We start from the raw sequence: 22,306 nt of genomic DNA, 5'->3' as shown, positions 1-22,306 counted from the left end.
ACCATCTCTCTCATTTCAAATTTCATGAGAGTGCAGTTCCAGTCACGTTTAAACAATTTCTTTATATATATATATATATATATATATATATAAGAAACGAGCAAATAAGTAGTAACAAAAAATAAATAACCTGAAAAATATAACCCATGATTCTCTAAATTACCATAGTTTTCTACAATAATTTTTGAAAATATTTTTTTGGTAAATAATGATTTCTCTGAACTATCAAAACCATTTTTTACCTTTTAACGCTGTAGACGGAGTTAGAAAAAATGACTATATTGCTCTTCAATTTTGGTTAATATAAAACTCTAGCATGCGATGACTTGTACGTATATATAATTGGTAAATATGTTTTATTTTTATTATGTGATTATTATAAGACAATTTATTGATCAAAATAGTTAACATAAACTTAAGGTAAGGGGTGAGGTAAGGTAATTTCGATAATTTAGGAAGTTATTATATACTAAAAAATATTTTTGGAGGTTATTACGAAAAAAGATGGTAGTCCAAGGGGGTTAAAAGGGGAGCTATCTCAAAATATAAACACTGATCATAGTAGCGACTAGACTAGCGAGGCTTAATTGTATAACTGTGTTCCTTAAAACAAAAAGAAATGATTCAATAATAACTATTAATTTCTCTATCTTAATTAAATAATTAAGATAAAATAATAATAAATAAAATTAATCAAAACTATCGAAAGTATTGGTTAATTTTTTAAATTGTAAAGATAAATTAATTATATTTTATTTCTCTCTTAGTTATTTATTTTTTTATAAAAAAAAAAAAAAAAAATTGATCGAATAAATCATTACTTAAAAACAAAATGGTGGGCTGGGCCTACTGCATCCCGTGGGCCCAGTCCGTGCTAAATCGTCTTTCTATTGAGCCGTCGAGGAGCACAACTCGGCGGGATGCGACAGCCGAGAACAAGTCTGCACTCGTTGTCGAAGCAGAGGCCAATCCACTGCTCCCGCGTTACTGACTTCTTTGATGGCGTTGTCGAAGAAAACCGGTGGTTGTGGCTCGCGCTGTCGCCATTAAAATCGAAGAAAGCGGAAGCTTAAAGGGGTTTTACTCAGGTACCCATTTCCTTGATTCGACTCTCTTCTATCCCGGATTTGAACTGTTTGTGTCTCATCAAAATTGGATTTTGGAGCACGGTAAGGGACGAAAATGTTGTGTTTGGATTAAGTCTGTTGTAGTTTTTGGGAAATAACTGGGAGAAAATTTGTGATTTGATGGTACCTAAGCAAGCCGTTGGCTAACAAATCTGTTGGAATCTAAAGCTTGATCAACTTTTTCCCTTCAAATTTTCATCTCCTATTTGACTCATCAAATTAATTATAGAATCTTGTTAAGGATATTATTACAGTGGCGGTGCACATTATTTTATCGCTATTCTCAAATAGGAATTATTTCCAGCTATTTGCTTGATTATGATTTGCAATGAATACAGAGATAGACATGCATTTTAACAAATTTCTAAACAAGTTAGATTCTGTAATCTAGTTCAAGGATTTTGTAAATCAATCTGTAGAGGAGCTGCTAGTGTTCTCAAGAAATTTTCTGAACCACTGAGAAGATGCTTTTGGTATCCTTGTAAGGTTGTTTTTGTAGTCTACATAATAGAGACCAAACCTCACCATATATCCTGAGTTCCATTCCCAGTTATCAAGTAGTGACCACACAAAATAACCGTGCACGTTACATCCATCCTCCCTGCATTGACTCAATTAAGAAGATCTCTAGTTAGGGCAAAGGAATGCAGCTGAAAAGAGAATTAAGTACCAATGCAATCTCTGCACTGAAGCTGAAATCTTGCCTTATTGCAGAGTGCAAGTTTGAAAGGTAGTCATTATGATACTGTATCCTCTTGTCATCCTTTAACATTTTCTCTAATTTGGCAAAAGGTTTGTTTGCGTCATCCATACCTGTGGCACATTATCTGTTCTGTAAAGCCCTCTGTGAAATTTCAAACAATTAGCTCGATTTTGCAAGATCGTCCTTACCATTTTCTGTTATGATAGTCAATGGATTTCCATATTTCTCCTTGACATATCTCATTAATTTTCGGATACCCCATGGGACTATGTGCAACCAGTGAGACGCTGCCTGAAAGTAGCATAACAGAGCTTAGCGAGTGAAAGTAATTTTGAAGCCTTGAAATGTAGTTGTTGCAACATACACTTTCTCCGATTCTCTCTCCATGTTTAAAAGCTGTTAGAGCATGAAGTTAAGTAATTAATGATCATAATAAGAAAGGATTAGTTCAAAGTATCTTTCTGTTATCGAGTTTTACGAGTGGTTATAACATCCGCATCAGTTGAAGCATCGCCCATTAGAAACTTCCTTATTTTGGTTCGATCATTCCTTGCATATAATGTTGTGTAGTGGTTTATGCCTACAAAATCCAATGAACCAACTAATAGATTTGATGCCTCAGTTGAAAACTGGGGTAGCCTGTCGCCCACAAGATTTTGCATTGACATAGGATATTGCCCGAAGATTAGGGGGTCCAGGAACCTGCTTGCAGTTTTGCCATTAAGTTTCACAATCAAAATACCAGTGTTATCTGATCAGGTGAATGAGGAATTATATTACCATCCAAGTTCAAAATCCATTGCTCTCTGAGCTGCTTCGATGTCTTCATCTGCATCAGATATTGGTTCATACCATTTGGAGTCTAGGGCAATTCCAACAGCACCTCTTTGTTTGTCCTACAACTCAGTAGATGGAACATGTTAAGATTGCTCTTTTTAGCAATACCCAAAAGGAATCATTCTCTAGAGTGGATTACCTTAAAATGAAGTTTGTAAGTATGGAATGCTTTGGCATGAGATAAGAGGATATTGTGAGCAACAATGTATGGTTCAGTTGATGATTTACCCTCTCTACATAACAAGTGAGATAATATAGAGCACCTTCCCGGAGCTTGGATGCCAATGTCATAACCTCGAATCGAGAACCCATGAGGCTCATTGAAAGTTATCCAGTGCTTTACTCGATCTCCAAAAGCTTTGAAGCAAGTATAGGCATAAAGATCAAAGTCCTCACTGCATTATAGGGAGCTTTTACTGTTATATGATCAGTTGAATTGATCAATGGTTCTGTTATTGTTATCCTTACACTATTTGTCTGCTCAACCAGCCACCATATTTGTCTTCCAGTGCCTGTGGAAGATCCCAGTGATAGAGCGTAATGTATGGCTCTATGCCTGAGAGACAAGAAAAACACAGTACAGGAACCACACATCACATACATAAGTAACCCCAATGATTATACAGCTGACACTCTTAAGAGAAAGGTTACGTGAAGATGACCTTTGCCTATCAATGCATCTATGAGGCTGTTGTAGTGGCGTATTCCTTCTGGATTTGGCTCTCCAGTTCCATCTGCAAGTGGAACTATGTGACTGACCACCTGGAAGGTGGAAAATGAAAGAGAATATTTGTTTGTAAAATCATTAGTTCATACTCGGGAAGATCCGTGACCACGAAATAGAAAACCTGTATGCATCCATGCCCGTCTCCTTCATCAAGTTCACATCAGTCTGTACATCAAGAATAGTGCCTCTTAAACTAGATAGATGGTTTTAACATATTTCATCAACTGTTTATATTGCTGGAGGAAGTGAAGTACTAAATTTTTTTTGTTCCTAGGTCCAGTATGGTGTGTGTTTCTCATGAGGGGATTCATGCTCTAATAGATGTATATAAGGATGCTTATGTATGCATCATGCGTGCATGTATAAATAATGTATCTTGGTTGTATTTTCTTCTGCTATTTTTGAAATTGATTGTTACTTGCTTTAATCAACAGTTTGTAACTTTTTATGCAGGGAAGTACAGTTGAGCGGAAGATGTTGGATTTTAGTATTACTAAGGTGCTATTAGTAGATGAAAAGAAATGCTAGTTAGATGATTCTATAGGTTCCAGTATTGTCTAGATTAAGCAGAAAGCTGCATATGTAAGATACTTTTTAATCCTTTTCCTCTTTGCAGGGAAAAGGAATGCTCTTTTAATCCATATTATTCATGAAGAAGGATCTCCTATGGCACTCAAAATTGGCGTGCTACTGAAGAAGGGAGGTTTATATCTCCAACCACTTAAAGGTGCAGTTAGAATAGACACAAACTTAGCTTGCAATAAAGAGTTGAGCATTAATGCCAGAAGCAACTCTAGTTGTTTCTGAGTTGAACATTATATATGTGAATGGCTGTCGTTCTGGTCAATAGTAAAGTACGGTTGTTGTGCTCGATGTTTAACAACATCTAAATGCAATGTATATGTGATTATTTAATGAGATGCCACTTGTAATTATTACAAGGAGTCAAATGAAGTTTTCTCCTAAAAAACCATTGACTTGACCTTACAAAAGGGTCGCATTAAAAAATAAATAAATAAAAAAACATTGGAAGGTCTTATATTTTGCTGGCAGTCAGTCTCATCTCAAGTCCATTGAATTGTATAGTTTATAGAGTTGCATTCGTGGTCGACCAAGAGATGTGGAAGATAAGAAAGAATCTCCATATGATGAGAGCTCGACGTGTATATATATTGTCTTATTCTTCTTCTCCTATGAACGTGCTTATATATATCCTATCTTATCTATCCTCACATGTCCAAGTCTAACAGATTAGACTTTATCGATCGGATGATTGATTACGGCAAATTATGATCATTCATGTATTATGGTGACAGTTAAGAAGCTAGTTTTAGAAGAAGAAAAAAAAAGCGAGACAAGAACAAGTTCCATCTTACTCGTTCAAAGCTAGCAACGGACACAAAAGCAACCTTAGATTTGTATCTATTAATGCTAATCTTAATATAACGATACTAAAAAAAAAGAAACAACTAATTAATCAGTAACTAGAGAAACAAAATGTTTGTGGCATTGGATACTCTACAAGAATCACAACTTACCTTATACCGATGAAACTGATCGACTGCAACATCTGCATTGCTGAAATCCAAAATCCTCCCTACGTACCCAAAGACATATCATAGTTTGCATTAATATACGTTTATATAAGGTTGCCAACTCCCTAGAATAATTGTAACTCATCTTTGGAACACCTGGTCTTCTTGCAAAAGTATCCCATATGCTATCTCCTCGTCTCCCCTCGTTCACAGCTCCTTCATACTGGAATTCAATCAACACGAACATATATTAGAATTCAAACTCAGAAAGCAAAGTATAATTAAGAAGATTAAAAGCAATAAAATTGTTTGTAAATTCACACCTGATATGCCGAAGACGCCGTGCCGAAGACGAAACCAGCCGGAAAGTTAGCTCTACTTAAAGCCTCGGAAACTGTAACGAAGCTGAGGAGAAGGAGGACTGCTGCTGCTGCTGCTGCTGCTATGAAAGGCATGGCTGGGCTCTCTAGATTCTTGCAGCAGGTTCTTCAGTTAACGAAAGTGTATCAAAGCATAGGATTCTATACTTGTTTGGATGTAACGTTCTTAAGTGTGAGTTGCAGGTGCAGGTACCTTTATAGCTATATATGCGTTGTGGCTAAGCAAATGACTTGTTGAACTCAAATTAGGTGAAGAGATGGTGATGGCTTGGGTGTTTGATGAAGGAAAGAAAACTAAAACTCCAAAGATGTGACAAAATGAACAACATCCAAAGCGATGGAAGAATGATGCAGAGGAGGGTATCACACCAATATAACTATTTCATATATTCACAGCACTATAAACACAAAAGAGCTTAATGCTTGCACGTTTGTTTACTGAATTGTACCTTCGGGGGAACATCTTGTTGGTTGTTGTCAGAGAGAGACGTCCACAACAATGGGCATGGAGATTGGAGAATCCCATTCTAGTTCTATGCTTTTAATTTAGTTTTCTTCTGTCTCACAAAGACTATTACCCTAATTACTTTAGTAAAAAAAGATAGTGTTGGTGGTTACATGACTATTTGATTAGGCATAAGCATGAATAGTATAGTTCGCCATCCCAGCATTTATTTTATTTTATTTTATTTATTGGATCGTGTCAAAGTGTGTTTTTTTTTTTTCCTCTCAATTTAAGCCTTATTTAATTCTGGGTTAGACTTAGGCTGGATGACATTTTTACAAGCTCAATCTGACTTGATGCATTATAAATATTAAAAGAAAAATTTGTTAAAAATAATATATTTATTTTTATACATTTGTAAATTTTAATTATATGTTGTCTCAACTTTTATGGTAGAGTTTTGTGAAGTTATTTGATCCGATTAGCTCATTATCGAATCATTGGGTCGGGCAATCTGATTTTAAACTTAGGCTCGACTCAATTTAACGGTTTTAGAATTGGCCAATGGGAAATTAGTTGAGATCTTCATTACTTGAAAGGACAATTTAATCCCATTAATCATATAACTCCTCTTGTGTCTAATCAGGGGCATCTCCGTCTTTTGCGGCGTTAAACCCTTCGAGGAGAGAAATAGAGGGGAAGGAGGGAGGAGAAGGGCGAGAGCGATATGGCGGCAGCAAAGGCTGGATTCCGGCGGCTATTCTCCATTTCCGCCTTCACATCTCCGAATATCGGCGTATTTCCACCGAAGGCGGAGCCGTCCACGAACCTCTTCGTCTCAGGCTAGTCCTACGTCTGATCCCTTTGATCTTTGGACGTTTAACCTAGGAAGATTGTATATTTCTCGTTAGGAATTGGGTCCTTTTTCGAATTCTCTTGTTCTCCCACCATAAGAAAAGCATTTTACCATTTTTGGAGGCAAGATGGTGGAAAAGAGAGGTTTTTCCCACTTGGCCACTTGGGTATGCGAAAGCAACCTACTTTCTGTTGTCCACGACCTTGCAATCGTATCGGAAAACTATAGCGCTTCAAGAAATGTTGTTTTTTTCGTGTTCGCCCGATGTGCACAGTTTATGGAGGAATAACCGACGTCTGTTCTTCCCCCAACATCGTATTATCTCAATTATGGGTGGCCCAAACCTCTTCGTCGGTGTTATCTTTTTTATTATCTATTGTTAAGAAACATGCCATCCATGAAAACCTATTTGTGATTTATAATATTGGTTTAAGAATATTAACTATTTAACTATGGTTATCACAAGTTAAATGGTGCCAATATGAGAAGAGTGTGATATCATTATGCCAATTGAGTATTTTAGCACATTGCAGAAAAGAATCAAAGATTCTTATATTGTTGCTGTTGTTATCACATCTCCATCTTGTACTACTGTATTGGTTAAATGATGGTGCACTGGTCCAGTTAATTATTTCCACTAGCATACCGAATTTAAACCTTCAACGACTCCACTTAATACTACGATGCTCCCTCCCTCTCTCATACTACAACTTTTCTTTACCTCTTTCTGGCAATCATAACCATTCTTTCTTTGATCCAAACCAAAAGTAGGTTTGTTTTACTTATTGTTTGATCGGAAATGTGTTTGTATTCATTTTTCTTATTTGTAAGAAAACAAGGCAGTATCAATCTACTATTTTCCTCGTATTCTCTCTTTTGATATAAATTTATCTGCAGGACTAAGCAAGCGCACTACGACGGAGGGACTTAGAGATGCTTTTGCAAAGTTTGGGCAAGTTGTTTATGGTAATTTACTATTTGTGGATTCTTTTCACATTTGTGCAACATTACATTTGAAAGACACTTATTTCAGCTGATGTGCATATTGCAGCTAGAGTTGTGACAGACCGTCTTTCAGGATATTCTAAAGGTTTTGGTTTTGTAAAGTATGCTACGCTTGAAGATGCTGCACAAGGCATAGAGGGCATGGATGGCAAGGTATTTTATAGGAAGCTTATTAAGGAAGAGCTACTGATACATGTGTTCTGACTGCTTCAGAATTCTGCTTGCAGTTCCTTGATGGGTGGGTTATCTTTGCCGAATATGCTAGACCGCGAGCACCATTGCAGCCTGAGCCACCATCACCGTCAACACAGTCTTGGGAGTCTCCACTTTCTTCTAAGTAAAGCTCAAAGAAAATTTTATACTCTACTTCTTAGGTGCTTGAAATGTTAGCCCAATAGTGTGAACAAAGCCTTTTGTTGTACCTGGAGGATTCTACTTGATTATGTTAATATGAAAAAGTGTCACATTCTTGTGATGATCAGAATCTCGTATGCCAGTGGGCATTGTGAACTTTTTGACTTGTAAGCATTCATTGTGAAATTTTGAGGCAGGTTTTTGCAAGTGATAATAGACCACATTCTATTGTGTTCTTCAAACATTGTCTTCCTTAAATCCGTAGTAAGAGAATTTTCTTTACTCCAGGCATAGGGGTTGCACCGGGCCGGGTTGGCCTATGCCTTGCCGAACCCGAATGCGGCTTAGGATGGATTGGACTGGATGGGCCGGGTCGAGAAAATTAAACCCGATACCCGACCCGGATGGATATCAACTGGCCTCTCCGTTGCGATCCCCCCGCCCCCCCCGAGTCCGAATCATGGCGGATAATATACTATTTAACTATGTATATATTAATCTTAGCGGACTCGGTTTCACTTCCTTCATACCCGCATCGAAGCGTACCCGTTTAATTCCCCAATTCTCTTCTCCACATTCCATATTATAGGTTTCTCTCCGTTCTGCCCTAACCTTCTGCGATCTCCCTTCCAGGTTCTCCTTTCTTCTTCGTCCTCGTTTCTTTTATGGATCTTTTTTCTCGTACTACTTGGGTTTTTACTGCTCATATTTTTCTCGTGATATTATCGTCAAGAAACTTATCTAATCCACTATCCTGTTGCTTCACCCAAGAAATCTATTGGAGCATAAGCATAAACGAGTTATAGGATATGTGTGATACAATCTCATTGTAAAGATCATACCTTTATGGAGTGGAACGATTACTTTGCTTCAGTAGACTATCATAATAGATGCTATCTCTTGCTTTAGATTGATTAATTTTCTGGGTTTCAAGCAGGTGTGATCGTGGTCAAATTGTGAGAAATAAAGGAAGTTCTATATTGAGAAATGGAGTTGGCAGATAAGGCAGTTGGCTTCATGCTATCTGCGATTAGTTTGTCAATTTTCACCTATTATACCTTCTGGGTCGTCATTCTGGTCAGTTATTTTGGAGTGCTCTTCTAATTTGACGTGCCTGATTGCCATTGTTCTTTTCTAAATTATGAAACTTTATAATTTGTTTTTCTTTCCTCCAGCCATTTGTGGATAGCGATCACTTCATACACAAGTACTTCCTGCCACAAGAATATGCTATCTTTATACCCGTGTTTGCTGGTGTCACACTACTCAGCTTCTTATGTGTGTTTATTGGCTTTGTGATGCTAAAGTCGAAGAAAAAGAAAGCTTGATCTGATCGTTCATCTTAATTGCTTGCTTCTTTCTTCTTTTCCTTTTCCACTTTGATTGTAATTCATTGTTTTGCAAAATGGAACACATGGTGCATGCCTGCTTAGATGGGATGTAACAATTCTAACAAGCTAACTTCTTTTTGTTAAAACACGTTTAGCTTTTTCCTTGATCATAGAACTAGTTTTTTTTGTTATGATTCAGTGAAGGTTACATAGCAACTGCCATTTCCTGCTATTTAAATTTAGTATTATGTAGGAGTGTTCGTCACAATTTGATCTGATTATGACATAGCAGAAACACTGACCCTGTGTATTACCATCATCAGGAGGCTGTGTTAATTGGGTAGTTTCTTTGTTACCTGATTTGGTTCAAACCTCCTGTATAATTTGCTTTGCGCAAAAGTTCATATAGAGGTTCTATAGATAAAGGACGAACTCTTGGATTCTGATTGTGAAATAGGAAGGAGCAGAAAAGGTGTGGATGGAGTACAGTGAAGGCTGATCTTGAGGGTGGCGTCTTTAGTTATAGGTTGATATTGACTCTTGAGAATGTCATAATATTTCTTGCCAGTACATGATTTAACTCAAATAGATGATGCAGGAATATTACCATATACATACCGCCACTGCCCTTCTTGACTAATTTGGATTTTGAAACTTGATTTGAGCTTTAGATGGATGCGTCTAAGCGAACATTTCAGTGTTGCTGAAAAGATGAATTACACAGTAAATAGTATATATTAACTGTTACGTTTGTGTACTTCATTGATGGCCCTGAATTATACTGATTAAGAGTCAATCTATCTATTTCATTCAATTTAACAGGTGATTACTAGGTTCACTACACCAGGTGTGGTCATGTCTGGATCTTGATGTGCTTGGTGGAAAAGGGGGCAAATTTTTATGTGATTCTTGTATTTCCTTTAATATAATGTTAACTCTAGGAGGTAGAAGGCCCTACTGCTCTTGAACTTTTTATGTAATGTTAATCTAATTCTTAGTCGTTTCTTTAATTTGCTAATACTATCTGTTTCTTTCCTTGCTAAAAAATCTAATATATTTTTTTTTATTTTTAAATAGAAAGTTTTATGCCACGTCCAACATGAACCGCCAACTTTCCAATGGTTTTATGCCACGTTTTGGCCTTATCGGGGTGGAGAGAGAGGAGGAGTAGGCGGGGGTCGGGATGGAAGGTTTAAAGCCCATCAATGGGGAAAACCAACAACGAAAATCCTAAGCTGGTGGCCCAGAATGTCTATATATATTACTTTTATTAAAAAAAAACATAATTTAAATAAATTCATATGCATAATAAAGTAATTTCAATGCCAACACACCAAAAAAAGAAAAAAGAGAGGCACCGATTGCCTCAGTTTTAATGAAGAATCGCATTGAGAATATTGTATGAAGTCTTCTTATGAGCGATTGCAATGAATTATCTCATACTTATTAGACATCTCCATTGTAAAAATGAGTCAATGTTATTTTCTCGAATAATGTCCAACTGCAACTTTTCTTTACTTTTATAAATAAGAATCCCGCCTTTTCTTTAACTTTACTTTACTTTTTTTCTTTTTCTTTCTTTTTTTCTTTTAATTTTAAGATTTAACTCGTCTCCTCCTCATTCCTAATCCTCCCCACATTGTAATTGCCACGCAAAACCCTAGCGGATGACAGCATCGGTACGAACTTGTTAGGACTTTCGAAGGCTTTCAGTCTTCATTATACATTTATACTTCCTTTCTTAGTATTATTAAGTCGATTCTAAGATTCGTTGTATTTTGGTTTTGGCATAAATCTTAGTTTCTCTTCGGTCATTATAGTAAATTATCTTTTTGCTAGTTATTTGCATCATGTCGTAAATTGCAGCTACAGAAACCTATTTTGTTCTATTATCATGATATAAACTTTTGATCTTTGATCTGATAGTATTGTGGTATGAAACCGAAGGGTGATAGCAGAGCTTTGATTTCATGCGGCGTCTCCTTCGTTGCCTTCAGAATGGGGAGTTGATGTAGATCTAGATGTATCTTATTAGTTTCATTTCTGAAGCTGGGCCATTTGATGTTGACCCTGTTGAATTGGCTATCCAATCGAGACTTGTTCGTGGTCAATGCACAAGGACAGCATTGTGATATCTGACCTTCCATTTTATTCAACCTAGATAGGATCATGGGATGTTAACTGGCCACCATTTCAGTTGATTGGGTCAAGCTGGGGATCTCTTTCCCGAGGAACTCTCATGGGGGGTAGGTACTGCCCAATTGCTCGCACTGGAGGTCTTTTGAGGAAATGAAAGAACTGCCATGGGTTTTGATCATAGGGGTGACGATTGGCGTGGTGATTGGGTTGCTTTTGGCTGCAGGAGTGCTGTTCTTCATTAGGTTACGTAGGAAGCAAGCACAGATAAGGAGCAACAGTTTGCAGCGAACATCAGGAATCCCTCTCCGCATTAATGGTGTCGATACTTGTACAGAACTTTCAGATTCGACTGCAGGACAGGACTCTCCTGAAATTTCGGAAGAGCATGCCACATCTCTCTGGCTGAAAGGGCCTAAGAGGAAGAGCGTTGTTTCATTATCTGGAATACTCAGATATTCTTACAAGTATGATCACTTGTGCTATATTTATTCTTTCACTGATCAATGCTTTAATCTGGTGATCTCCTTGCTTGCAATGATTCATTAGCAAATAGTTTAATCTTGTGACCTTGAGGATGATGTACTTTGCTAATGAATAGTCTGCTGGTATTGCTTATTACAGCTTTGATTATCTATACGTTTTCTTAAGTATGTGATTGCTGACAAGATGTGCAGATATAACCTGCTTGTCTATTTAGATCTAGTTGATTGTCACACTGATGAAGGTTCCCAAGTTTCACTGAATTGTTCAAGGTTTTAGGATGTAAACCTGACTCCACTGAGCTTCTTGCAGAAAGTCACTTGAACTTATTATTTTGATTGGTTTTCTTCTTCTTCTTTTTCAAATTGAGGATTCCTACAGTTTCTCATTATCTAAAAGCCGGAGCCTTCTGTAGCCTGTAGTAGGAAAGGATGAAGGAAATGGGTCCAAGACTTTCTTACTTTGTTTCCATGGGATACATTTTGCTTGGAAGTGGCTAGCAGAGTAGAAAGTATGCTATATGATGAAAGATTGAAGGAATTCAAGTTAATATATTTATTACTAGCTAGTTCATTCAGAATTTAAAACTGATGGACAAGGACAACCTATTTATGATTTTTGCATCTTTCAATAATGAAAAACTTCCCTGGAGATTCTTTACGCTCATATAGTTCATTTTGATAAACCTGGTCATATGCTGTTGGAGCACTGTTACTGATTGTTTTGAACTAATTTGACAATATCCTTCCCCTGTTTATTTACATCTTACTTGTAGTCTGTTTGAATAAATTGTATTCCCATCCTTAATGTTGGTCTACTATTAGGGATTTGCAGAAGGCAACTGGTAATTTTACAACATTAATAGGTCAGGGGGCATTTGGTCCAGTTTATAAAGCTCAGATGTCGTTTGGTGAGACTGTAGCTGTTAAAGTGCTTGATACTGATTCTAAGCAAGGTGAGAAAGAGTTTCAAGCTGAGGTAAGTTTAATCATTTTCTATTTCCACCTCTTCATTTGACTGTTACAGAAATTTCAGCTGTGCGGATTAGGAAGTTTCCCTTTATTCCTACAGGTTCTACTTCTTGGGAGATTACACCACAGGAATCTTGTGAACTTAGTGGGCTATTGTTCTGAAAAGGGGAAGAATATGTTAATATATGCATACATGACTAATGGGAGTCTTTCTTCTCACCTATACGGTATGTGTCTGCTGCATTTGATTCTTTAGACTCGGCGACTAATGAACTACATCTTGATGCGAAGCTTTGAATCTTGTGTTTGAAGATCATATATTCCGGTTATTGTTGATAATCAAAATTTGCAGTTTAATTAAAATATATGTGGTGTTTAGAGTCATGCTAGCTAAAGGGACTTGCTAGAGACAGGGCGGCAGAGAAATACATAATCTGCTCCCAAATAGTTAGGATTTGAGAGTCGAGACCTTGTTATTCTTGTATAGATATCTATAGTGCTGACCCTCTGGTCCTTAACTCAGTATAGTGTAATTTGAATCATAAAATGAGATACTAGCAAAATTTAACCTTCTTCCGAATCTTTACTTTACTCCCGTGACATCAATCGATGATTAAATCAAGCAGGTGAAAATAAGGAGCCACTGAGCTGGTACTTGCGGGTCAACATAGCTCTAGATGTTGCGAGAGGTTTGGAGTACCTCCATGATGGTGTAAGATCCTTTTTTATGCTTTACAGAAAAAATTCTCTGTTTTGGCAATTTTCTTCATCTGGTTTTGCATTATTTCAGGCTGTCCCACCAGTGGTGCATCGTGACATCAAATCTGCCAACATACTGCTGGACCATTCCATGAGGGCGAGAGTATGTAAACTGTAGTGCATCTTGGCTCCATAATGCACCATCTAACTGGTCATGGTCCTCATAATCATGGCACTTGAGATTATTTTCTGAACATTCTTGCAGACTATGCCATGAATATACATAATCATTATTCTAGCCTGGCATCCCAAACTCATTTACTCTTCCCATTTGAGGGACAATTTCATGATTTATGGAAAGTCTTAAGTTTTCCTGACTGTAGGATAAGGTGTTGCAATGACAGATTCTACTTTCTTACACAGTTGTAGACTTGTAGGACCCTGTTTTCATGAATCTAACTGTATCAGTGCGTTTGATCAAGTGTTGACAACCCCAACGGGCAATATCTTTGTAGGAAGAATAAATTTTCGTTTGCAATGATCATGTTGACAATTTGCATCCTTTTCCTTGCTTGACTCAAATACTGAAGAAACATTCTTTTGCCAGGTTGCTGACTTTGGTCTCTCAAGGGAAGAAATGGTTGACCATCACGTATCTAATGTCAGGGGAACTTTTGGCTATCTCGATCCTGAGTATGTATCATCAAGGTCCTTTACGAAGAAAAGCGATGTCTACAGCTTTGGTGTTTTGCTTTTTGAATTGATTGCTGGCAGAAACCCTCAACAGGGACTCATGGATTATGTTGAGCTGGTAAAATCCCTATACTCACTTTTGTTTAGTTTGTATGTGGATACTATTACAGTTGGAATGTCTGAGGTGCATTGTCTAATCAACTTTTAACTCATAAAGTTGCTGTTTTTTCTCAAAAGGCTAGTAGCCAACTGCATATACCTTCCACTAGGATTTGATGATACTAATGTACACTCTCTCTCTCTCTCTCTCTCTCTCTCTCTCTCTCTCTCTCTCTATATATATATATATATATATATATATATCTGGAGCTAATCTTTATAATTAATCAGGAAACGGCTAAATGAAAAAGCATTGCAGCCTTTTTTCCTATGCATAAAACAAGCAAAATTATCTTAATCAACACTGCATGCTCTATGTAGATTGTCGTTTTCAGATATAACCACCAATCTTGACAGCATTTCTCCCAAGCTGTTACATTACTTTGTGGGCAATGTTTCACATTATCTTTTTCTCTGTTAGACTGATTCTTGTTCCTTTGTCAGCTTTATAAACTATCAGAACATTTATCTATTTGAAGTCCATTTCAATTTGCCATGCTGATAAAATAATCAAAATTAACTTGTGAAATAGGCTGCAATAGGTACTGAGGGAAGGATTGGATGGGAGGAAATTGTGGATTCCCAACTAGATGGTGCATTTGATGTTGAAGAACTTAATGGCATAGCAGCAGTAGCACACAAATGTATCAACCCAGTATCCAGGAAACGACCTTCAATGAGAGATGTAGTTCAAGTGCTGTCCCTAATAATCAAACGAAGGCAAAGCAGAAAGCATCTTGGCAGGAGGTTCTTGCCTGTCACGTCGGAAGAAGGATCCATAGATATGAATCCTCCAGATCATCAGTCTTCAGTCCATGAACATCATAGAGAGGACTCTATTGAGAGCTTGCCTGATATGCCAGATGTTTGACAAACTTCATCTACTTTTTTTTTTGTCTCTTTTGTTGCTTTATCATTCTTTAGTCTGTTGATAGTTATGTTCATCACATCTAGAATACTACGGATAAGGGGGAGAATGACTGTTGTGGCTATGCAAGTGATTGATAGGGACTCAAAAATGTCCCATAATTTCTATTTTGTAAGATGAAACTTTTGTGTAACTAGAAATACAAAGCATTTACTTACAGCTTGCATCTTCTTATGGACCATTTGTAAAATTATCTTACATTAGCTAAATGGGATTCTAAAATCCTCTATAAAGGAATGAACTCTCATCTCATTGTTTTTTTTTTTTCTCTCTCTCTTTGATCCTTCACTTCATTCATGTGGAAGTTGTATTCTTGTGACAAAAGAAAAAAGTATTTTGTAACAAAAGAAGAAGAAGAAAAAAATGGATGGAGCTTCCTGCATAAAACTTTTTAAATTAATTTACTAACAAGTGGACAGAGATGGGAAATACAAATTGTCAGGATAGGTTTCTACAGTGTACGAACTTGGCATGCATATATAATCTTACAGTATGTAAGACTCACACATGTAAGCTCCATTCTCCCGAGGCTTTTGATAGCTTTATCCATTCGGAAACGAGAGAGAGAGAGAGAGAGAGAGAGACAGAGTGGGAGAGAGTTCGATGGCAGCAATGGCGGCGCTCCAGAGTTCGATGGCTTCCCTCTCCATCTCCTCTAATTCCTTCTTGGGGCAGCGCTTCGCTCCCCTCCTCCCCTCCTCCTCGGTTTGTCCTCTTCTCCCTTTTCGTTTCTCCTTTCGGTTCTACCATTTTATTCCTTAATCCTTGCCAAAATTCTTAGTTGGTTTAGCGATTTTGGTTGCTGGGTAAATGTTGTTCAATACTTACGTTCGAGTTGTTTTATTTAGACCTGTTTCTTCTCAATTCTCATTTAACATGAGGAAATAATAGTATACAGGTTGATTCTTACCTATGATAAGGAATTATCAGTATATTGCAAATTGATTCCTTTTCTCGAAAAAGAATAATCACTGAGGATGTTGGAAGTTTGCATACCTTTGCAAGAAGAAAATTTCTATCTTATGTAGGCTAAAATCTTGTTCTTAACTAAATGCCTGAGAATTCCAGCAAGTAATGAGTTAATACCAGAGTTGCCTTTGCAGAGAATAAGCAATCTTAATAAGAGAAGAAAGAAATTATGAAAATAGAATCAAGTCATCAACCAGAGCTTATAGAAAATTAATCTATGATGCTCGCAAATCACAATACAAGTACCTCAAAGTGCGAGTGCGTTCATCATTGCTTCCTTTTCTCCTCTCGATTTTTTCTTGTCAAATTACAGTTTTGGAGAGATGAAATGCTGTCATCATGCTTGCTTAATTTTTGTTTCCGTAACTTTTATTGGCATTCTACTTTTAAATCTTTGGAGATTTTCTCAAGTGAAATGTATACTTTGAATAGTGATTGTTATGATGACAATGTTAAATGATACCAAATTTTTTTAGGACTAAAATGGATAATTAAAAAAAAAAAAAAAAAAAAAAAGGGAGCACTATGGCATAATACCTAACTTGATGGAGCCAACCTTCTAGTTTTGCCAACTGGACCTAGTAGTGATTAGGAGAATATTGCATTTCCAGTTATCTCTTATCAGTTGAGCTATTAAGCTAGTAATTTTTGTCAATGTATTTCGGAGTACATGAAGGGCTCGTTCCCAACTCCTCTCAGTCTATGTTTGGAGTAGTTATAATGATGTTAATATCTTAGTTAACTCTTGTAATACATGATAATATGTATCTTAACACTTGTGGCATGTTGACCTGCAGATCAAATTTCTGGATAAGCCATGCCCAGTAGTAATGAGGGTCAGTATTCTACTTTCTTCTACTTTGTGTGAGAAACTTTTTCTAATTTCTAAATGCAGTGCCTATTATGGTACTGAACAACTTTTATTAGACATGCACACATGTTGTGTTTACATCCATGGATGCTTCTATGTATCTTAGCTTAAGCGATGGGAGCGTAAGGAATGTAAACCGAACAGCTTACCTGTGCTCCATAAGATGCATGTAAAGGTTGGGGACACGGTAAAGATTATTGCAGGTCGTGAGAAAGGAAAAGTGGGAGAAATAACTCAAATCTTCAAGCATAACAGCACTGTGATAGTAAAGGACATGAATTTAAAGACAAAGCACATGAAAAGCCGAGAACAGGGTGAGCCAGGTCAAATTGTGAAGGTGGGCATTCTTTTCTCCAATTCTGATACAAGAACAACCAATTTACCTCAACTGCATTTTATTTTGTTCTGTACTGATAACTTAAACATCCATAAATGTTCTGTAAACAGATTGAAGCACCTATTCACAGCTCAAACATGATGCTTTACTCAAAGGAACAGAATGTAGCAAGCCGAGTGGGGCATAAGATCCTTGAGGATGGCAGCAGGGTCCGTTACCTCATTAAGACTGGTGAAATTATTGACAGTGCAGAGAACTGGAAGAGGGCGATTAAAGAAAGAAAGGAGAACAAGGAAGACAAATCATCTTAACATAGAATAGCCAAAGCTGACTTTGTCGTTTATGTTTTCATTCACTTCATTGCATATATTCTATGTTCTTGCCCCTTCCTCCCATGTTTAAAGAATCGTTGTTGTCGCTGCTATATTTCTGCTTTTTGTTGATCTTTTGACGTCAACAAAGCATTTCTTTTTTTCCTCTGTTGAATGGAAATGCTTGCTACTATTTAATTTATATTTGTGATGCGTGACAGTTAATCGCAGCAATGCTATTCTTTAAGCGCCAGCTAAATTACTAGAGATGTGAAGGGCCATTGATGGCATTAAGCTCTGCGACTAAGAATTACAACTTTACAAGTGTATGAAAAAGTATAGCTAATTACTCATCTGCTATGAACAGAAGGAGAAAAGTAGAGTACTTCGAATGCACTATTTACCGTTGTAAGTAGTCGTAAAATGAAGCTGTGTATTTTTTTATATCAAATATAAGATTAATGTAAATAAGCAATTAAGTAAAATGGTACGGACAACAGAACAAATTCGTGATTAAATTAAAAATGAAAGAAATTGTCAGAAGTGGGATTTGAACCCACGCCCTCTCACGAGGACCAGAACTTGAGTCTGGCGCCTTAGACCACTCGGCCATCCTGACTGTGTTATAAATACAATAACAATAACCATCTTACTATCATATTTTAATTACAAAAAGGTCGATAGCATACAACTAATCACCTCTAGTTACCACATTTTTACCAAGCGTTTGACTTTTAGAATAGTTGCGAATAGCTAATCTGGAGAGTAATTATCCATTTTGATTTAATCATGCGGGAACTCATAGGTTGACTTTCAATTAATGCAAAGCAGCAAAAGATATTTCATTGCTCGACAAATTTAGTCTACAAAGAGAAAGAGGTCAAATTTGAAATATGGGGTACAAAGGGAAAAAAGAAAGAAAAAAAAAATCCTAGTCATCATCTCCAGCGGTAGCCTTGGATGAGGCAGTGCCTGCCTTCTTCGGTAGGAGAAGGTTGTGAATGTTTGGCATCACACCACCATTGGCGATCGTGACCGCTCCCAAAAGCTTGGATAACTCCTCATCGTTCCTCACCGCCAACTGGATGTGTCTTGGGACTATCCGAGTCTTCTTGTTGTCCCTTGCTGCGTTTCCAGCGAGCTCAAGAACCTGAGATGAACAATGAACATATTAGGCAAAGAAATCCAAAAATTTATAAAAACTCGAGCAAAATAAGAGCTTAAATTCAACTCTAAGACTACACAGATCACAAACCAAAGTATAGGTGAATAAACAGATCCAGCATACCTCAGCGGCGAGGTACTCGAGGACGGCGGCGAGGTAAACCGGAGCTCCGGCACCGACGCGCTCAGCGTACTTGCCGGCCTTGAGGAACCTAGCGATCCTTCCGACTGGAAATTGGAGCCCGGCCTTGCTGCTCCTCGACACGGCTTTCTTTGAAGCGGCGGATCCGATCGCCTTTCCCCTTCCGGCCATAGCTTCGTCGGCGAAATCTAAGAGGGGAGAAAGATTTGTTGCTGATCGAAAGGCGCGATCTTGCTGGATTCTTCGGGCTCGATATTTGTGATTCACTGCGATCTGTCCTCGGATAAATATTTATAGATAAGAGGGAAGGGGAGGGAGGTTTCGGTTGGCCAATGAACGAGCAGCACACGGATCTCCATCTCTGATCGTTGAGCTGCTTTCTATTGAACGGTCGGATGCAGTTCTTTGGTTCTCGGTAATATACATGGAGATATTTGGATATAATCACGGACACGGGCCCATCTGTTCACAAAGTTGCTACTATCCCCTTCTTACGTGATGCCTATCATTGTTGTGTTATATGCCTTGACCCCACTATGTAGTTTATCTTTTTTATCAATTCTCTTATCTTTCCGTCATCAAATTATTTCACTTTTTTTTTCTTCTTCTTTGTGTTGTCGGGTTCTCTCTTTTAATTATTAGATGTCCAAATTGGCTCGTAAAAGAAATGCTACCCCTCTTCTGATTCAGGCCCATCTATGCGGACCCTATCTCTCAATTTCGGCCCACCTAGTCCATTTTTGTAGCTCCTCCTACCAATTAATCTGTTACCCCACTTTCAGTAGAAATTCCATCTCCTAAAATTACTCTGAAATCTACGCTAACATAGATCATTTCTTTCAGATAATATCGAGTAGACAGTGGTTTTCATCGGCCATCATAGGCCGTAGCCATATATATATATATAGAGAGAGAGAGAGAGATGGAGTCGTCGCAATCTCATCTCTCTCCCCCTCGACTCCCCTTTTCCTACATATCTACAGTTGTTTTGCCACCAACCAATCAACCATATTCTTGGTATAGTTGAATCAATAAGTTATGGAATTGCGGGGGGGCGACGAAGAATGCCGTCTTGAGATGTTTGCTCGCCTGTCGAGCTCTTCGTCGATGGCTGTGAGAGACTTGATGATCGGAATTTGTTTGGGCCCACTCCATAACATTTCCTTCTCCATGTGCAAGCTGTAGCTCTCAAAGACGCGAGAGCTAACCGTAACTTCAAAGTCCAGCAAGAAGAGCAGCTCCAGCTCCAATTTGTTCAGCTCTGCATTACTCACCCCTCCCACTCTAGCGAAGAATGCATTATTATGATGCCTGTAATATATATATAGAGAGAGAGAGAGAGAGATATGAGCAAGCGACCAGAGAAAGGATCGATCATAGGTAATGTACGTAGGACTTAATTTGCTACACTCAGGCAATTGGCAGGCCTTGACTGGCTGGAAATTGAAGAATAATATAAGGTTTTGATTTAATTTGAAATCCATTAATAACCACACGAGGACTGACAAAGAAAAAAAGAAAGGGGGAAGGGAGAACAATAATCGAGAGCATACGTGTCGTCGAGGACCTTGGAGGCGATCAGGAGGCTCGTAAGGATTAGACGGTGGACGTTGAACGACATCACTAGAGAAGCCGGGTGCCGGTGGGCCATCCGATCGATGTACACGAACGCCACCACGAAGCAAGACGGATCCATCCCCGTGTACCGTTGGATCCTCTCCAGATACTTCCCCACCGCGATGCTCGGCGCCCGAGCCGACCGGAAAGCCAACAAGCCGCGGCGCCGCAATCCAGCCTCTGCCGCCCAATCCGGCTCCTCCGCCTCGATCCGATCATTCCGAACTACCAGTCGCTCGAGCACGTGCGCCAACATCGCCAGCTCGTGAGGCGGCGGCGGCGGCGGCTCCTCCGTCGATTCGCGGCCGTCGTACATCTGAAAATCCAAGTAGCCTCTCGTCTCTCTCTATCTCGTCGTCGCTTTATGATATCGAAGTCACCGTTAACTTCACGCGCTCTTTTATAAACATATTTGCAAATCGTCACCTCACTTCAATTATATTTGGCAAAGATCGTCCTTGGTCCACTAGAAGTAAATATCCACGTAGACTTATAAATTGTTCTCCTTTTAATTAGTATTGCTACTATCGTGGAGAGACAGAGAGGAAATAACAACATTTGAATCACACAATATATATTCTCTAAATTAAGAAGAGGATGTGTTCTTTTGCAAATAATTCATGTTGAGGGGTCTTAATGTATTGCACAAAGAAAACCCAACTAAAGAAATATTGGGTAGTGTATTTTAGAATTACAGGGGTGACAGGATATGGGTTTAATACGGGTGGATGGGAGACGTTATCCAGTGGATACGTGAACATGATAGGCCTACACGCCTGAGAGTCTTCTCTTTATATGTCTGTAGGATAATAAAGGCAAAAGAGGAGATAAGGTTCGGATAATAAGATGGTGATAGATGATGGTTGAGTTACAAACTTACGATGGACATGATACCCAATTGCGATGTCCATATATATGTCCGGTCGGGTCAACCTTGCACACTGCCAACATACTTGGCCTGACCCAAAGTTGGACTATGAACTAGTGCAAATAGAAAAGGAGAGAGATATAAGAAAGAGCTAGATCAAAGTAACAAAAAAGAAAGGACTAATAATAGATTTTGATTCAGAAATACAGGATCAAAAAGTACCTGATGTCCAGTACCTTTGTTGCTCCGGACATGCACAACCATATATTTACCATCTTACTGTAGTAATAAATAATAGAAACACAAAAAATCTTCAAACGAAGAAGAGGGAAGAGGATAAGACTCGTAAACCACCCGGTGAGACGGTAATGCAAGGAGAAACCTCAAATCTATAGCCACCCAAAACCTACCCTAGAAGTCAATGGAAAAGATGAAAGTGGCGGCCTCCCGCCAACCTTCGTCCACTACCCCACCGTAAGACTAGTATGAATGGAGTTAGAGGGAGGTGAAGTTGGATAGACTTAAACCTCTCTTGTGTCAATGTGCGATGAGGAGCAGACTTCATATCATGCCCATGAGAAAGAGATGATGATGGAGGAGATAGGCAAATGGTTGACTAGGTACGTGGGACTCACCTCTCGTTGGACTCCACTGGTAG

General features: G+C 38.2%; 7 protein-coding genes, 1 long non-coding RNA gene and 1 other non-coding gene across 11 annotated transcripts; 5 read left to right on the top strand and 4 right to left on the bottom strand.

The window, feature by feature from the left end:
- The first annotated feature begins 898 nt into the window (after positions 1-898).
- LOC140760787 (uncharacterized) lies at positions 899-4,884 on the top strand. Its single transcript, XR_012104490.1, has 3 exons — positions 899-1,088; positions 3,848-3,892; positions 4,011-4,884. It is a non-coding gene; the product is annotated as an uncharacterized lncRNA (long non-coding RNA).
- LOC140760783 (beta-glucosidase 25) lies at positions 1,351-5,644 on the bottom strand. The gene is made up of 13 exons (XM_073097790.1): positions 5,253-5,644; positions 5,086-5,152; positions 4,933-4,991; positions 3,484-3,559; positions 3,330-3,401; positions 3,136-3,223; positions 2,807-3,062; positions 2,611-2,726; positions 2,309-2,532; positions 2,195-2,226; positions 2,019-2,121; positions 1,832-1,940; positions 1,351-1,728 (listed from the first exon to the last, which is right to left on the bottom strand). The coding sequence occupies exons 1-13, from the start codon at positions 5,382-5,384 to the stop codon at positions 1,536-1,538; spliced, it is 1,527 nt and encodes a 508-aa protein (XP_072953891.1). The 5' UTR covers positions 5,385-5,644; the 3' UTR covers positions 1,351-1,535.
- A 756-nt stretch (positions 5,645-6,400) lies between these two features.
- LOC140760785 (organelle RRM domain-containing protein 2, mitochondrial-like) lies at positions 6,401-9,004 on the top strand. Of its 2 annotated transcripts, XM_073097794.1 has the most exons (6): positions 6,401-6,596; positions 7,508-7,576; positions 7,662-7,768; positions 7,843-7,952; positions 8,258-8,602; positions 8,907-9,004. In XM_073097794.1, exons 1-5 carry the CDS (start codon positions 6,482-6,484, stop codon positions 8,556-8,558), a joined length of 702 nt encoding a protein of 233 aa, XP_072953895.1. In that variant the 5' UTR covers positions 6,401-6,481; the 3' UTR covers positions 8,559-8,602; positions 8,907-9,004. The 2 variants fall into 2 exon arrangements, with proteins under 2 accessions (XP_072953895.1, XP_072953896.1); XM_073097795.1 differs by lacking the exon at positions 8,258-8,602.
- Positions 8,907-9,401, top strand: LOC140760786 (dolichol-phosphate mannose synthase subunit 2). Its single transcript, XM_073097796.1, has 2 exons — positions 8,907-9,046; positions 9,145-9,401. The coding sequence occupies exons 1-2, from the start codon at positions 8,957-8,959 to the stop codon at positions 9,295-9,297; spliced, it is 243 nt and encodes an 80-aa protein (XP_072953897.1). The 5' UTR covers positions 8,907-8,956; the 3' UTR covers positions 9,298-9,401.
- Positions 9,402-9,548: 147 nt separating this feature from the next.
- LOC140760784 (calcium/calmodulin-regulated receptor-like kinase 1) lies at positions 9,549-15,554 on the top strand. Of its 2 annotated transcripts, XM_073097793.1 has the most exons (8): positions 9,549-11,546; positions 11,663-11,903; positions 12,744-12,897; positions 12,991-13,117; positions 13,517-13,602; positions 13,681-13,752; positions 14,197-14,400; positions 14,974-15,554. In XM_073097793.1, the coding sequence occupies exons 1-8, from the start codon at positions 11,540-11,542 to the stop codon at positions 15,310-15,312; spliced, it is 1,230 nt and encodes a 409-aa protein (XP_072953894.1). In that variant the 5' UTR covers positions 9,549-11,539; the 3' UTR covers positions 15,313-15,554. The 2 variants fall into 2 exon arrangements, with proteins under 2 accessions (XP_072953894.1, XP_072953893.1); XM_073097792.1 differs by having other exon boundaries at positions 9,549-11,903.
- A 348-nt stretch (positions 15,555-15,902) lies between these two features.
- LOC140761280 (large ribosomal subunit protein uL24c-like) lies at positions 15,903-18,059 on the top strand. The gene is made up of 4 exons (XM_073098548.1): positions 15,903-16,074; positions 17,136-17,174; positions 17,316-17,546; positions 17,657-18,059. The coding sequence occupies exons 1-4, from the start codon at positions 15,973-15,975 to the stop codon at positions 17,855-17,857; spliced, it is 573 nt and encodes a 190-aa protein (XP_072954649.1). The 5' UTR covers positions 15,903-15,972; the 3' UTR covers positions 17,858-18,059.
- A 333-nt stretch (positions 18,060-18,392) lies between these two features.
- TRNAL-CAA (transfer RNA leucine (anticodon CAA)) lies at positions 18,393-18,476 on the bottom strand. The gene has a single exon. It is a non-coding gene; the product is annotated as a tRNA-Leu (tRNA).
- A 198-nt stretch (positions 18,477-18,674) lies between these two features.
- Positions 18,675-19,832, bottom strand: LOC140761281 (probable histone H2A.3). Its single transcript, XM_073098549.1, has 2 exons — positions 19,146-19,832; positions 18,675-19,007 (listed from the first exon to the last, which is right to left on the bottom strand). The coding sequence occupies exons 1-2, from the start codon at positions 19,332-19,334 to the stop codon at positions 18,789-18,791; spliced, it is 408 nt and encodes a 135-aa protein (XP_072954650.1). The 5' UTR covers positions 19,335-19,832; the 3' UTR covers positions 18,675-18,788.
- Positions 19,833-19,979: 147 nt separating this feature from the next.
- Positions 19,980-21,182, bottom strand: LOC140761279 (cyclin-U1-1). Its single transcript, XM_073098547.1, has 2 exons — positions 20,717-21,182; positions 19,980-20,474 (listed from the first exon to the last, which is right to left on the bottom strand). Exons 1-2 carry the CDS (start codon positions 21,094-21,096, stop codon positions 20,192-20,194), a joined length of 663 nt encoding a protein of 220 aa, XP_072954648.1. The 5' UTR covers positions 21,097-21,182; the 3' UTR covers positions 19,980-20,191.
- Positions 21,183-22,306: the final 1,124 nt, after the last annotated feature.

The sequence above is a fragment of the Typha angustifolia genome, chromosome 6, assembly GCF_048772165.1.
Source record: "Typha angustifolia cultivar Huaian chromosome 6, ASM4877216v1, whole genome shotgun sequence".
Classification (NCBI taxonomy): Eukaryota; Viridiplantae; Streptophyta; class Magnoliopsida; order Poales; family Typhaceae; genus Typha; species Typha angustifolia.
This window is presented reverse-complemented; position numbering and strand designations above follow the sequence as displayed.

Coding starts and splice junctions, on each gene's coding strand:
- LOC140760786 (XM_073097796.1), top strand. CDS start 8,957: ATGGAGTTGGCAGATAAGGCAGTTGGCTTCATGCTATCTGCGATTAGT. Junction 9,047..9,144: donor CCTTCTGGGTCGTCATTCTG/GTCAGTTATTTT, acceptor TCTTTCCTCCAG/CCATTTGTGGATAGCGATCA.
- LOC140761279 (XM_073098547.1), bottom strand. CDS start 21,096: ATGTACGACGGCCGCGAATCGACGGAGGAGCCGCCGCCGCCGCCGCCT. Junction 20,475..20,716: donor TCCAAGGTCCTCGACGACAC/GTATGCTCTCGA, acceptor TATATATTACAG/GCATCATAATAATGCATTCT.
- LOC140761281 (XM_073098549.1), bottom strand. CDS start 19,334: ATGGCCGGAAGGGGAAAGGCGATCGGATCCGCCGCTTCAAAGAAAGCC. Junction 19,008..19,145: donor TCGAGTACCTCGCCGCTGAG/GTATGCTGGATC, acceptor TGTTCATCTCAG/GTTCTTGAGCTCGCTGGAAA.
- LOC140760784 (XM_073097792.1), top strand. CDS start 11,590: ATGAAAGAACTGCCATGGGTTTTGATCATAGGGGTGACGATTGGCGTG. Junction 12,898..12,990: donor AGAAAGAGTTTCAAGCTGAG/GTAAGTTTAATC, acceptor TTATTCCTACAG/GTTCTACTTCTTGGGAGATT. Junction 14,401..14,973: donor TCATGGATTATGTTGAGCTG/GTAAAATCCCTA, acceptor CTTGTGAAATAG/GCTGCAATAGGTACTGAGGG.
- LOC140760785 (XM_073097794.1), top strand. CDS start 6,482: ATGGCGGCAGCAAAGGCTGGATTCCGGCGGCTATTCTCCATTTCCGCC. Junction 6,597..7,507: donor CACGAACCTCTTCGTCTCAG/GCTAGTCCTACG, acceptor ATTTATCTGCAG/GACTAAGCAAGCGCACTACG. Junction 7,769..7,842: donor TAGAGGGCATGGATGGCAAG/GTATTTTATAGG, acceptor TTCTGCTTGCAG/TTCCTTGATGGGTGGGTTAT.
- LOC140761280 (XM_073098548.1), top strand. CDS start 15,973: ATGGCAGCAATGGCGGCGCTCCAGAGTTCGATGGCTTCCCTCTCCATC. Junction 16,075..17,135: donor CCCTCCTCCCCTCCTCCTCG/GTTTGTCCTCTT, acceptor GTTGACCTGCAG/ATCAAATTTCTGGATAAGCC. Junction 17,175..17,315: donor CATGCCCAGTAGTAATGAGG/GTCAGTATTCTA, acceptor TATGTATCTTAG/CTTAAGCGATGGGAGCGTAA.
- LOC140760783 (XM_073097790.1), bottom strand. CDS start 5,384: ATGCCTTTCATAGCAGCAGCAGCAGCAGCAGCAGTCCTCCTTCTCCTC. Junction 3,560..4,932: donor ATCAGTTTCATCGGTATAAG/GTAAGTTGTGAT, acceptor CTTGATGTACAG/ACTGATGTGAACTTGATGAA. Junction 2,227..2,308: donor TGCGGATGTTATAACCACTC/GTAAAACTCGAT, acceptor ATGCTCTAACAG/CTTTTAAACATGGAGAGAGA.